The sequence below is a fragment of the Talpa europaea genome, assembly GCF_964194135.1.
Source record: "Talpa europaea genome assembly, chromosome: 1".
NCBI lineage: Eukaryota > Metazoa > Chordata > Mammalia > Eulipotyphla > Talpidae > Talpa > Talpa europaea.
In genome coordinates, this window is record NC_140073.1 from 149,286,890 (window position 1) to 149,301,151 (window position 14,262).

The 14,262-nt window shown below is 41.4% G+C and overlaps 1 protein-coding gene across 1 annotated transcript in view; it reads right to left on the bottom strand.

Moving 5' to 3' along the window:
- DOCK10 (dedicator of cytokinesis 10) overlaps positions 1–13,519 on the bottom strand; it is a gene marked incomplete at its 5' end in the record, with an annotated part of 193,040 nt that extends 179,521 nt beyond the window's left edge. Inside the window, one exon of the mRNA XM_084243250.1 lies at positions 13,343–13,519. Coding sequence (XP_084099376.1) covers positions 13,343–13,504 — 162 coding nt within the window. The remainder of the gene's footprint in view (positions 1–13,342) is intronic.
- Positions 13,520–14,262: the final 743 nt, after the last annotated feature.

A 14,262-nucleotide genomic window follows, 5' to 3' on the forward strand; every position in this document is an offset into this window, starting at 1 on the left:
AGACATCTGCCGGCTCCTCTCAGCTTTCAGAGCTAAATGAGCAACATGATACATACAAAACCCACCAGCATCCTTTTTCACCAGCATGGGCAAAAATGGGATGAAATATGGTAGCCGTTACGAAAGAACAGGTCTCTCGAAGGGAACAAAAACCAGAGTGGACAATGACACAGATTGAGACATTCCAGTGGTTTTAGTTGTATAACAACAGAGTAATTTTCAAGCAAGCTTTACAGAGGAACCTTTAACAGCCCCGGGCCACTTTGATTTGAGAGAGGAAAAGGCATTTCACACTTCATTTCTCTCCCTGCTCAGAGGTCTCCTTCCTCGCCTGCCTACCTCTCTCTCTCTGTCCTCGACCCTCCCTTCTCATCTGGCTCACGTATCTATTCCAGTGGGCTTCATGTGGGGACCCTCATCTGCATCACTGACATTTTCACTGAGTCCCTTTTCTCAAGAAGTCTTGTTCCTTGAGGAGTCTGTTGATCTTCTACTTTCCTTTGCTGGTAGAGAAGGGAAGAGTAGGCATGCCTACCAAAATGAGGCCTAGAGTTAACACAAAACAATAAGCAGAATGTGCTTTCACTTGAGAAATCATGAATTTCTTTTTTTTTTTTTAAGATTTATTTATTTATGCATACAAGAACTGGGGTACAGGCCAGAGGTGTATGAAGAGCGGTGAGAGGATTCACCAGAGATAGAGTGGGGAGCAGAACAGGCAGACTGACTGAAATACACTGCTGAGGGGAGCAGCGGGGCGAGTCGGGAGAGGTCTGCTGTGCCATGTGGGTTGTTCCTTGGCCAGGGATCAAACTTGTGCTGCAGAAGCTGCAGATAGCTTCACAGTGCTGTGCTTAACCCCTTGCACCACCAGGGAGGCCCAGAGAAATCATGAATTCTATGATGTTGGTAGGCAGCAGGTATTTTCCTCATTTTACAGGTGACAAAGAGGCACATTGCCTCAGCCAGCTGTTGCCTTTCCTATTTTCATTCAGATCCCCAACAGCACTGTGAAGAATCATTTCCAAGCAGCAGATCAGGACATGGAGTATACAGAATACAAGGGGTTCTCCCACAGTCCTATATTTTTCAAATGGTACAAGTCCGACATCAAAACCCACGTTTGGTCCTTACACTGTTCTCTGACAACACAGCATTTGGGGATTTCAAGTTCTGTAAGGAAACAGGTACATTCCTCATTCTAAAAGTAAAAGTCTGTGAACTCTTTAATCCAAAAGAGATTACAAGAAAGCGAATTGCCGTCCATTGCTCTTTCTGTCACAGGATCCCTGGGGTCCCCACAATTTACTCTGAATCTCTGCTGCATCTGCTCTTCTTGGCTTGGTTTACAGATTAACTAGAAATCATCCTGTTTGTACTTAATCCTTAAGGAAAAGTCAAGAGACTGGTTGGGAGCAAGAATCCCTTATTTATAGAATGACAGAATTGGCTTTCATTCCTAAATACATTTAGAACTCTAAAGTGATCAGAAATTGGATAAGATTTGCTATGTTGTTGATGTTATTGTATTTTTAGGTAGGATCCATGTGGCTTCACCTAAAATTGTTCACATACCCTGGACCCATAGCTCACTTGGTCTCTGGATTATGAGGCGAGAATAGCATGTAGTTAAAAAGAATGTTGATCTTATCATTTTGAAACCCAAACAAATATTTTTCCACCCACCACGAACTCTTATGAATACCACAGATAAGTCAGTTACCTCTTTGGTGCTGGTGTTCTTTATTCAAGTGAGACAACTAGATTCAATGAACCCCCCGTTCCTAATATTTCATTCTCTATAGTCTATGTGGAAACTCCTGAATTTGAATGAAAAGTACCAAACAGCTTGCTATGCTGAACATTGAGGATAAGAAAGTCACTGCAAGGGATTCCAGAGCAAAATGAAGAGACAGGAAAGCAGGAGGGGTCAGTGAGAGAAATGGATATGGTCAGGCTGCAAGAGAGGTGGGCAGTGGGCGGGGTGGGCAATGGGAGGGGTGAAGAGGTGGGTGTGGCTGGGCTGCAGGAGAAGAGGGCAGTGGGTGAGGTAGGCAGGGACTGAGAGAGGACACTACAGCAAGAGGGGGCAGGAGGATGGAGTTGAGGTTGGTGGGTGGTATAGGAAGAGTGGGCAAGTCTGGGTATCAGGGACAGGCGTAAAAAAAGTCACCCAGGTGTGGTCCCAGACTCCATCTCTACCCTGGATTGCCTTTTCAGTTTTATTTTCTGTATTATTTCACTCATTGGCCAACTTGATAGTTATCCACTGCAAAACAATCTTCTAGGGTCAGGAGAAAAAATACAAATGTTTGAATTCACCCCAAATTTTCATGTTAATGGGTAACCCTAGTCTCCCCTGCCCCCTCCCTACATGACTTCAATACATCCAATGGCTAATTCTTTGCTGCTTACTTTTGTTTTAATCAAATAAATAAATGTCTATGGCAAGGCAATAGCATGTACACCCATAAAGCTGGGTAGAGTCTTGCAGCACTCACCCACTGTGGTGTCTCAAGAATAGTAGCAACAAGCAATGGCTCTGTATTCTAATCCTAATCTAAGTTCCCACAGGATGGCGCCTGGGGCAAGTTCAATGCCCACTACAACTGGTGGCAGCCACTCGCCATATGTGGTTACTGAGCATGTGAGATGCATCTGCTGTGGGTGAGGAGCTAATTGTTTTTTTAAGCTTTATTCATTTATGCATACAAGAGCTGGGGTACAGGCTAGAAGTGTGGGGTGTGAGAGGATTCACCAGAGACAGAGTGGGAAACAGAACAGGCAGACTGACTGAAATACACTGCTGAGGGGAGCAGCGGGCAAGCCAGGAGAGGTCTGCTGCTCCATGTGGGTCAGCTCCCTAGCCGGGGATCGAACTTGTGCTACAGAGGCTGTTTAAAATTTCATAGTCTGAGACTGAACCCCTTGTGCCATCAGAGAGGCCACTGAGGAGGTAATTTTTAAGTTTAGTTAATTTTAATTCAGTTTAACTTTAAGAATGGATACTCTATCCAGTTATTGGCAAACATTTAAATAGTTTTTAAACAGCTTAGATATGTGACTGGACTTCCAACGATAAATTTTATGGCCCCTACATACTGAATAAGTATTGTGATAAACATTTAGCATCCGTGGGCCTCCCTGGTGGCCCACTATGAAGCAATATCACCGCACTATGAAGCAATCTGCAGCATGAGCTCCATCCCCAGCCGGCCAGGGAGCACCCCACATGGCGAGGTAGACCTCTCCTGTCTTGTCCGCTGCTCCCCTCAGCAGTGTATTTCAGTCTCTGGTGAAATAAAATTTCACTGGTGAAATTTCACTGGTGAAATGTCTCTGGTGAATCCTCTCACCCCCCCACATCTCTGGCCTGTACCCGAGCTCTTGCATGCATATATAAATAAATCTTTAAAAAGAAAAAAAACATTTAGCATCTGAGTTGAAATGTGTTATAAATACACATTGGATTTTGAAGACTGGATGTGAAAAAATATTTAAATATCTCAATAATTTTATACCAATTGTATGTCAAAATAATAGTTTGGACAGGTTGGGTTGTATAAAATGTATTATTAGTTTTATTGGTTTTTTAAACGGTTACTTTTAATCATTTAAAATATGACCCCTAGAAGTTTTTTAACATGGCCCATATTTTACTTCAACTGGACAGAGCTATATCTTGTGCTTTAATTTCTTCTTCAGTAATACATTTATACTTATCACTGAATAACAATAACAACCTAGAGTGGTTGTTGTGGTAACAAGACAAACACGAGGTTCTTGGCAAAGGCCTGGCGATTAGCTGGAAGTCCTCACTAAAGAGTTATTATTCTGTGGACAGTATTTCCATCTTTACTTTCTCTGACCTAGAAAGCAGATGTTGAAGAGATTCTGTGAAAGAGTTGGTCTTTGAGAATGCAGGGGCTCTATGGCAGAGATGCTGCTAATTCACCAAATGAATCCACATTCTCTTTTCACCTCACAGACTCCTACTTTGTGACCGATAGGACCCACATATATGGCTTATACTCATTCTTTCATTCACTTATTAAACCTAATTTTGAATTCTTACATGTCTTTGTGGTTAAAAATATGTAATAAGAGCCTCCCTGGTGGCACAAGGATTAAGTCTTAGCATCACCATACTATTGCTGCTATAGCTTGAGCTCGATCCCCAGCCAGGGAGCTACCCACATGGCCCAGCAGACCTTTCCTGCCTCCTCTTCTGCTTCCCTCAGCAGTGTATTTCAGTAGATCTGCCTGTTCTGCTCCCCACTCTGTCTCTGGTGAATCCTCTCATCCCCCGCACCTCTGGCCTACACTCCAGTTCTTGTATGCATAAATAAATAAAAAGAAATCTTTTAAAAAAACTTGTAATAAAAAAATCTACTCATGTCAGAAAACAGAGACAACTTTAAAATGACAAGGTACAGTCTGTTCTTCAATAATCTCTCCTGAAGTTAAAAGGCATTTTGTCTCTCTTGCTTTTTGATTCTTTTTATTATAGTGGTGATTTAAAATTTCAACATTTCTTCTAAGATTTTATATATTCCTCTTTGTTCCTATCATTTCTAAATTTGGCATAATTTGGAGGACTGGAAATATGTGATATTTCTTTATAAATGATGAAACAAAACCAAGAAACTACAAGTTAAATTGCAGAAAAGTGGCAATTGCTGGATAATACAGAAGAATCTCAAGCAAATGTTCTTTGAATAATTTATTTACATAACTAATCTATTCAATAAGTATTACAGTGCTCTCGTAAATGTGCTAACCTTGAATTTCTATTTCTCCACATTCTCTGAAGCAAATTAAGTTTACTTCTAGTGGTTCAATTTTTTCCCCCAAAGTATCTCTTTAATGTACATTTAATGTGAGAATTTTCTTGGTTTCAATTAGACAATGAAAGCAATCATAATTGTTAAAATGTAGTGAGTTCTAAGGGAAAGTTATAGGTTCTTTACTTGTATTGACTCATTGAATTCTTACAATTATCTCATGAGATAGTAGGGGAAGCAGATTAGTAGCCCCAAAGCTGTCCTGTATAAGGCCCAGAACCTGTGAAATTGATATTTGTGTGGCAAAGGGGAAGTAAAGCTACGGATGGAGTAAGTTTGTGTAGTCAGCTGACCTGGAAAAGGCGAGAGCACCCCCTATTATCCAGATGGCTCAAAGTCATCACTAGGGTCTTTTATGAGACGAGGTGGGGGGGACAGAGGTCAGAGAAGTTGATGGTAGCATGCTGCTGGCTGTGAAGATGGAACAGGGCCAGGAACCAACGACCATGGGCAGCCTCCAGAATCCAGAAAAAACATGAAAACCAAAACCAGACCAACCACTCAAAGAAACAAACAAGTCCCCCTATAGCCTCCAGAAAGGAATGCACGCAGCCCTGCCAGTTCCAGCCGATGAATCCCAATTTGGATTCTGACCTTCAAAATTAAGATAATAGATGTGTGTTGTTTTAAGCTATTAAGTTCATGGCAGTTTGTCAGAGCAGTGAGAGGGAGCTAACACAGATAGGTAACTTACATTACTCCCGTTTGAAAGAGAAAAAATGCAAGTAACTGACCCAGATAAGACACAACAAGCAAACGTTTTGTATGAGAATCAGAGCTGTGCACTCCGGCTCTTAGCTCACGTCAAGAAAATAAGTGAGGGGCCTCCCTGGTGGAGCAAGGGGTTAAGTCTCAGGATGATGAAGCTATCGGCAACCACAGCAGCAAGAGTCAATATCCCAGGCCAGGGATCTGACCCATATGGTGCAGCAGACCTCTCCTGTCTCACCCGCTGCTCCCCTCAGCAGTGTATCTCAGTCAGTCTGCCTGTTCTGTTCCCCGCTCTGTCTCTGGTGAATTCTCTCACCCCCAGCACCTCTGGCCTGCACCCTAGTTCTTGTATGCATAAATAAATAAAAAAATAAATCTTAAAAAATAAAACAGAGAGAGAGAAAGTAAGTGTGGGCTGGCCTGTGGCATCTTAGCTCTCAGCAAGTGTTCACCTGCGGGTCTCAGCAACACTGCCACTTCCTCACTGAAGCCTCCCATGACTGCACTATGTGGCTGGACATCAAAGGGTGTAGACTTAGCTTAGAATGTGACTCTTACTTGACGTGCTTAGAACAATTATAATTACTTATGTGTGAGTCCTGTCTCCACCACCAAGCGTGGGCTCTGTGAGAACAGGTCTGTGGCCTTGAGGTCTGTCCCTCCATCTCCTGACACACTCTGTTTTGACAATCTAACCAGGACACGTTTATTTGATGCATGTTTAATTTATTGGCCATGGCCTTGAATATGGTAGAACAGGGGAAACAAATTTCAAAAATCCTCAACGTTAGCTCCTATTGAAATACCTCCACTCCATGAAAATAAAAAACTATTCAGAGAAGCTTTTTGAATTACCACATTCACATTTTGTTTGCCAGAAAGATACATTTTATATTCTATTGTATTACTCGGTTGTCACAAGATTTCATTTTATTGAAGGCTGGTACTGGGAATATTTTAAATCTACTTTTCTAAAAAGCAAAGAAACACAGAAAAATTACATAACCAGACAGACTTTTTGTTTTTTAAAAGTTAAGGGACCTTTTGTTGCTTTATTCAGTCTATATATCTAGCCATATAACCATGCATTTCTACCTGGTGATATAATCTTTTTAATCTTCATTTTATGGCTTTGTCCCCAAACATTTATGACTATGAAGAGTACAATGTTCTATATATTTTAATTTGCATATATGTATATACACCTAGATTATTAAAGCAATAAATTTTTACACCAATAATATCATTATGGTGGTATGAACTGTAAACATTCCTTTTACTTTTTTTATATTGTTTCTTTGTCCCTCATTATGTCTACATTTGGAGCATAGAAATGATGCATAATTATCTGAAAAAGATGATTCCAGATGTACTCTGAATTTAGTAAGCCTTTGCCTCAGAGACTTGTGTTGCTAATTACTAAGCGTGGATCACATTCAATTAATTCTTATACCCATGGAGAGCCATTCAATTCATTTGTCCATTTTCTGTGGCTTTGAGATTTAGTTCACAATCAGTTCATAGGGAAAAACAACTGCCAATGATTCTCTGTGCTTTCAAGCTCCACGTTGCACCCATCTATGCCAAAGCATTTAAAATCACAACCCATTACACAGGCTTCCTTTCTCAGGGGGCTCGTATATCAGTATGGTCACAATTCAACTCACTAAAATGAAATAAGAATACTAACCCAGGCGATGGAATGTCTGGAAGTAGTTTTCTTCTACATGCAACCTTTCACAAAGATGAAAATGAGCACACTATTGATAAAGACCCTTGAATAATGAAGTTTTGCTAGTTTAGCATATTCACTGTCAGGTAAGAAAACATCATTTTATTCCCTTTGAAGTAGTTCCTATACCCTGTGCCTGGTTCCAACTATATTCACATTACAGGACACACAAGCAAGTGCATATTCCAGTTCCTTCATTCTACTTCCCTCCTTCTCTTAAGATCTCAAAGTATTTGTCAAGGAAGGAAGGGTTATTTTGCTTGTCCTACATGAAGGGCCCCAAATACGGCGACTTGTTGAAGAGCAATAAGCAAACCGAGCAGTAACTTGACAACACCCTGGCTGGTGTTTCTTCTGGCCACACTCCCTGTCCCACCCTCTGGAGGGTACATGGCCCCACGACGGGAAAGCCCAATCTAACAGCCTCTCCACTGAGGAGCGGGTTGCCCAGGGATGATGAAGTCCCATCTGTGCAGGAACTGATGGTGGATCCCTGGCACTCTAAGTCAGCCCATCTACCTGGCAGGACTCTGTTCTTATATACCCCTCACTAGTTTACCATATATGCTGTGGTGCCTCCAGCAGACAGGACAGAGAGCCGTCCCAGGACGGAACCAGCCCAGGCCCTGGGCTGGATACTCTGACACAGGACCCTCTGAGTCCAATCTAGGAGTCATTATTGAATCACAGTAGTTTTCCATCATGCAGGGGAACAAAAGTCTACCAGGGAAAATCCAAATTTCTTTGTATTTACAAATCCACTGTTGAGGTCAGGGTTTATGAAAATAAGTTCCCTTTTTGGTTGAGGCCATGTCACTCAGCAGAGCAGACTGGACAGACTGTCCTCCAAAGGACCAGATGGTAATATTTTGGGCTCTGTGAGCCATTTAGGGACCCAGAATAGTCTCCTCTCTCCTTCCTTCTTCTTTTTGCTTTGTTTTACAACACTTTAAAACTGTGAAGATTGTTCTCAGTTCTCAGGCTGCATCAAAACAAGCTGTGGGAAGGATCTGAGTCACACAGCACACTCCGCAGAGCGCTGGGCGGCCGTCTGGAGTCTGTCACCAAGGTGACCTGTCGCTCAGTAAGCGAAGACCTCTGGCTCCGACATGCTTCTCATGTAAGTGCACACCCTGGACTCACAGATGAAACCTCACTTCTCCAACTCACCACAAGGTCAAGCCATGGTTATATTTCCTCTGTCGTTGACCTGAATTAAAGACAAAGGCTGGGCCTCCCTGGTGGCACAGGGGGTTAAGACGCAACCTATATAGTTATCTACAGCCACTGTGGCACGAGTTCGATCCGTGACCAGGAAGGTACCCACATGGTGCAGCAGACCTCTCCTGACATGCCCACTGCTCCCCTCAGCTGTGTATTTCAGTCAATCTACCTGTTATATTCCCTACTCTGTCTCTGGTGAATCCTCTCACCCCCCCCCCCACATTTCTCTGGCCTGTACCCCAGATCTTGTGTGCATAAATAAATAAGACAAAGGCCACCTTGGCATGTGACATACATGAGACCCTGGGCATGCCTAAACTGAAATTTTTTATTTTCTACTATTTCAGAGACATCCCTGGATTTTTACACTTTTTCACTTTTGAGCTAAAACCCTTGAATCTGTACGTGACAGGTTGTCATGCAGCTAGGGAGTGAGACTAAAAGCCCAACACTTGCTTCTTGTTTTCCTCCTGTTACCCCTAGACCCCATCAGTGATCAGATGAATACCTTCTTTTTTTTGGAGGAAAAGGAAATATACCTTAAAAGTCAGTCAACTTCTAGGGTTGGTGACGTGTAAACTTCTAGGGTTGGCATAAGGAAATATAGATATTCACCAGAATATAGCAGATCAAAATAAATTATATTAGACAGTGTCTAAGGCCTTTAACAAAATGTGCTATAAAAGAAGGGAAAAAAATTCATAGATGGCCTCTGTTCATTCTCCCATTATTTCAGTGATAGGGAAAGATGAAATGCAGCCATCTCTAGCAAAATGGACAGAGTTCAAGGTAATTATCTATAAATAAAGCAGGTCAGAAATGACAAAAAACAAATACTGGAAATTTATATAATGGACAATTTGACAAAATAAAATGCTTGCAAAAATTATCAGGGCTCTGAGGTTAAGAGGGAGGGGTAGGAAGAAAGAGAAAATGAGATATGAGGGTTGGTGATGGGTAAAACTGTTCCATTCAATTTTGATAGCAGTAAAATAAAAATTCAAAATGGTTATGCAAAAGTGCATAAGCTAAAAAATATAATAATCGCCCATCAAAGCAAACATTTTTTGAGTGAGAGATAAATAGGAGCATTGAAGGATTTAAAAAATTTTTTTAAATTTTTCCTAGTTAAACTGGACTACAACTTACTAGGCCATTGTTACAATCTCATGTTAGAATTCATGTGCCCCTTGTAAATGCCTGGGCCCTGTACGAGTGTAATTTGATGTTTATTTAGCAAGTCCTTCCACTTTGGACCACACAGCCAGACACAATCTGTGCCAGCCCAAAGCATATCTCCACATGAAGATGCACAGCCTTTTGTGGTGAGACCTTGAACACCAAAGCCGTCTGAGGAACACCAACATTCACTCTCCTGTATTGATTGGAGTAGCTTTCCCTAACATTAACTTACTCCCGACATTTCAATAAAAGTTAAGTAGGCAGTTTTATCAATTGAGTTTCTGTGTCAACTGCTAAAAGAGTTTCAAATAGTCAACAATATTTATTCAGGTCTTAGTCTATAAAAGGAATTATTCTGGACAACACAGAGACATAATGTTGCCCTAGTTTCTGTGTATATGAGGCTTCCCATCTTCCAGTGAGATAAAAAAAAAAAAAAACAAACCATAAATCCCTGAATAGTAAGGAAAATCAGTAATTAAAAATTCAATGAGATAATGCAAGGTAGGACAACTGCAAAATCCATACACCATAAGTATTACAGGACATTAGAAAAGAGAGGTCATTTATTCACTCATCAAGTATTTCATTGATATTCACATTTGCCAGGCATCTATCCCCTCTCTAGACTGTTCCTCAGAACTCAGACCGATATACCATATATCCAATCCCATGGGAAATTAATATGTACACACTAACAGGCATCTCCAACCTAACATGTGTTAATGACCTGAGATTCTCTCACCAAATCTTCTACAGCCTTCACCATCTGATTGGTCACTCAGTCCTCTGGTTGCTAAGGCCAACAAAACAACAAATAAAAAGCTAAAAACCAAGTATACATTCACCCCTGATTCCTCTCTTTCTTCACACTTTATGTTCAATATGTAAGCAAACCCATAGGCCTGACATGTGAAATGTATCCAAATCAATCACTTCCCATGATCTCAACAACTGCCATCCCAGGCGGTCATGGCAATAATTTCCTTGGGCTTGGTCTCCTCGCATCAGCCTTGGACCATCTGCAGCCTTGCATGCTTTCCTCCCCTGTGCAAGGCCTTCCAAATCAAACAACTTATTGTTAATGGAGCACTTACTGCCCACTAAGCTCTTTGCAAGAATTAACTTAATTTAACAATAACCTTACACAATAGATGCTATTACTCTGTCTTACCAGGGTAAGAGGGAGACAGAGGGAGGAAATCAGGCAGAGGGAGGATAAATCATTTGTCAAGATCACATAGCTAGTGAGTGGTAGAAGTGGGTTCAAACCTGACATTTTGGCTCCACAGTCTGAGCTGGTAACTTCTGTGCTTGTCCAAGTCTCCGTGATGGTCTGGCAAGCGTGACTTGGTCTGTCCTCGTCACTCAATGACCTCACCTTCTTCTTCCATCTCCTTGGCTCACTGGCCATATTGGTCTCCTCCCTGTTCCTCAAACACCCCAGGATTCTCACAGGCCTTTTACCCTGGCAAGTCCTTTCCCCATGGAGAGAACATGGCTCACCGCTGACCTCCTTCTGGTCTTTCCTCAAATGCCATCTCTCTGTTAGGATGTCCCTGACCCCTCATTGAACTTCTACTAACACATCCAGACACTCATCACACATGCTTTGCCATAAACCCTCACAGCAGCTCTGGACTGGTTTACACACACACACACACACACACACACACACACGCCCCCCAATATACAAACATTTGATCACTCAAGTTTGATGGGAAAATAACAGAGGGGGAAAAACAATTTGTTTCAAGCTTAGGGTCATAAAATGAAGATGATTAGCAGATCTGCTTCAAGGAGGGTGGGGGTGTCTAGATCTAGAGTCACATTTCTCAAGAGTGTCCACCCAAAAGGCTCCTCCATCACGACCACCTGGGGTGCTAACAGAGAAGATTCTGGCCTCCACCCTGGTCCTTCTTAGGAAGAGCATTTGGGACTAGGAACTGGAGGATTTGTATGAATAAAAAGTCCCAGGTGATTTTGAAACACTGAAAATATCAAACCATCTGGAAAGCTAGTTTCATTGACTGAAATAAGTGCACTAAAGCCTCATCACCCTAAGGAAACATTTCCATTACAATAAGATTTGCAAATCGTGCTTTCACCATAAAACTTGGCAATTTAGGGCAAGGGGCTTTGATGAGTTTGTTCATGGGTCGATTCCTAGTATCTAACTGGCCCAGAGGGAGCTGGCTGTAAATAGCTGCCAGCTGTGTGAATTTAAAGGCGCTCATAGAAAGCTTTCCAGATGCAGTGATTGTGAGCTGATCTGACTCAGAGGGGTCCGAGGTTTCTGTCAAACTTCTAAAAAATCAGTTTTATTATTATTTACTTAGAAGTCTGAACAGAGTGCAAAATATACTGGCTTTTAGATTCACTGATCTAACTAAGTGTGACTTGAGCCTCAGGCATTTAGAAGCTATGTGACATATAGAAGTTATTCCACCTTCCTGAATGACCATTTTCTTAATCATAAATTCATCAATTCCTTATTTAATGTCAATAAAGATATTGTACAAATTTAAAGGATCCTTAAAAAATGAGGTAACTTAGTGTATTTAACTAGAGACTGTTAATGTTATTCGCAAGAGTGAAAATTGGAAAACGAATGTCTCAAATCCTCCTGAATTTAACTTGTGAAAACTTACAGGAGCAATGAGTATAAAATCATTTTCATTTCTACTTGGTGTTTCCTCTTAGCCATGACCCAATAGTTCAAGGACAGTATTACTCTTCTGAAAATCCAACAATGATTTGTTAAAGAAATTGGCATAGAGTGTTACAGTTTAGTATTCTGTCACTTAGAGGCAGAGTCAAGTCAGACGACTTTCACTTAAAACTTTAGTGTAACAGGTATCTTTCATTCATTATTTACTACATCCTTGATATCTGAACATTGAAATGTCAGAGAAAAAAGTCGATTGTGCTGAAACCACTGGGACTCCGATGTCTCTCCAGTTCTGGAAACTTCAGCACACACCCCCATCCTGACATGGGATTTCAGTGACTAAGCAGATCTCCTCCCTAATCTAAAGTAAGGAATAACTACCCTCTGCTCTCTCCTTGTGGAATACACACAGAGTAACATCATCTATGATAATTAAGGCACAAAATGTTATTTGACAAGTGGCAAGAAACAGCTTTCGAACTAAAACATCACACACTCCACAAAATCCTCAAGAACTTTATTCTGACTTTATGCTTAAGTTCAGCATGTTGGAAAGGCATTTCCGTGCAAAGTACAAAATAAATGGTCCAAATACATTAAAGTTAGAGAGCTAATCACCAACATCTACACCACTTGATCAGCTGTATGTGATACAAAAGTATCCACCTCTTCTTTCAAATGAAAGTTATAAAATAAAATTCACTTAATTAAACCCAACTCCAAAACCTATTTTTCTTCAGCACAAAAGTTAGTAACAGCATACAAAAGATTAGGCAGGAGAAAAATTTAAGAGAAAGAAAATCAGCTCTTTTAAGGATAGAAAGAGTTTTGAAAGCTTTTCTCTAAACAGGAAAGACTGTGGGAAAGTCTAGATCACCCCTTTCTTTCTCAAAAGCTGAACACCCCAACCCTCAATTGCCACATCATTTCTTTACTGATAGTTCTATCAATGAGGCGGCTTTGCCCCAGAGAGCCTACCATTATGATCAGAGTCCTGGGTCTGCTCATTTCATCGTCACTTTCCAGAGGCAGAATTTCGTGGGATGGTTCCTCCTGGCGTCGTCTACAAATGTGTGGACAGCTCCTCTGGACCACAGCACGAAAAGCTTGCAGCAGAACAATGCTGGCAGTGCAGCCCATCGCTGCATCCTGGAGCCTACAAAATAACTTCTATGTTGATGCTATGTTTGAAAAACAGTGGCTCCTTGTCCCTGAAAACAGCCTACATCGCAGCTGCAGCCAGCTCCCCCTCCAATCACTCCTTGAGCTCTGATCATCTGATCACGCCAAATAGCTTGGATGCAGAGATGGGAAAGATTGGACCCACTGAAACTGAGCACACGCAGGAGTATCGGAGCACTGCGCCCAGAGAGAATTTCTCAATTCATTTCGAGAGCATGTTTCCTGTTCAATGCGATGATTCTCTTCGACTCCAGTTTCAGAGGTCTGAAAAATATCTCTTGCCCACTCAGCCACTCAAATAAATCACTTTGTTTTAAGTCAAACAAACGAAAATCTGACTTCGCCCTGACATTTTTTCCAAGGCAAATGAGGGTCCTAGAAAGAGTAGGAATGATTGCTTTTTTAAAATGTAAACACTTCCTGAAGGAAATTTTGCTAGACACCTCACTAAGTGCTTGGGGTTTTACTGCTCATAGCTCATCACGTCTAGAAATGAAAATTGGGTTATCCCAGAGTCTGCTGAATCAAAATGATTTATCAAAAGTATGCAAGCATTAACCAAACCCTGTGAGTGACACCAGTGTTCCTTGCGATTTCTTTTCAATTGCACGGTTGTTCTGTTCCCACACATGCAATTCTGCCGCCTAATACATTTTTATATTTACATAAGTGGCTTGCAGGGCTGAAAATATCTCTATTACTGAGGTCACTCAGTG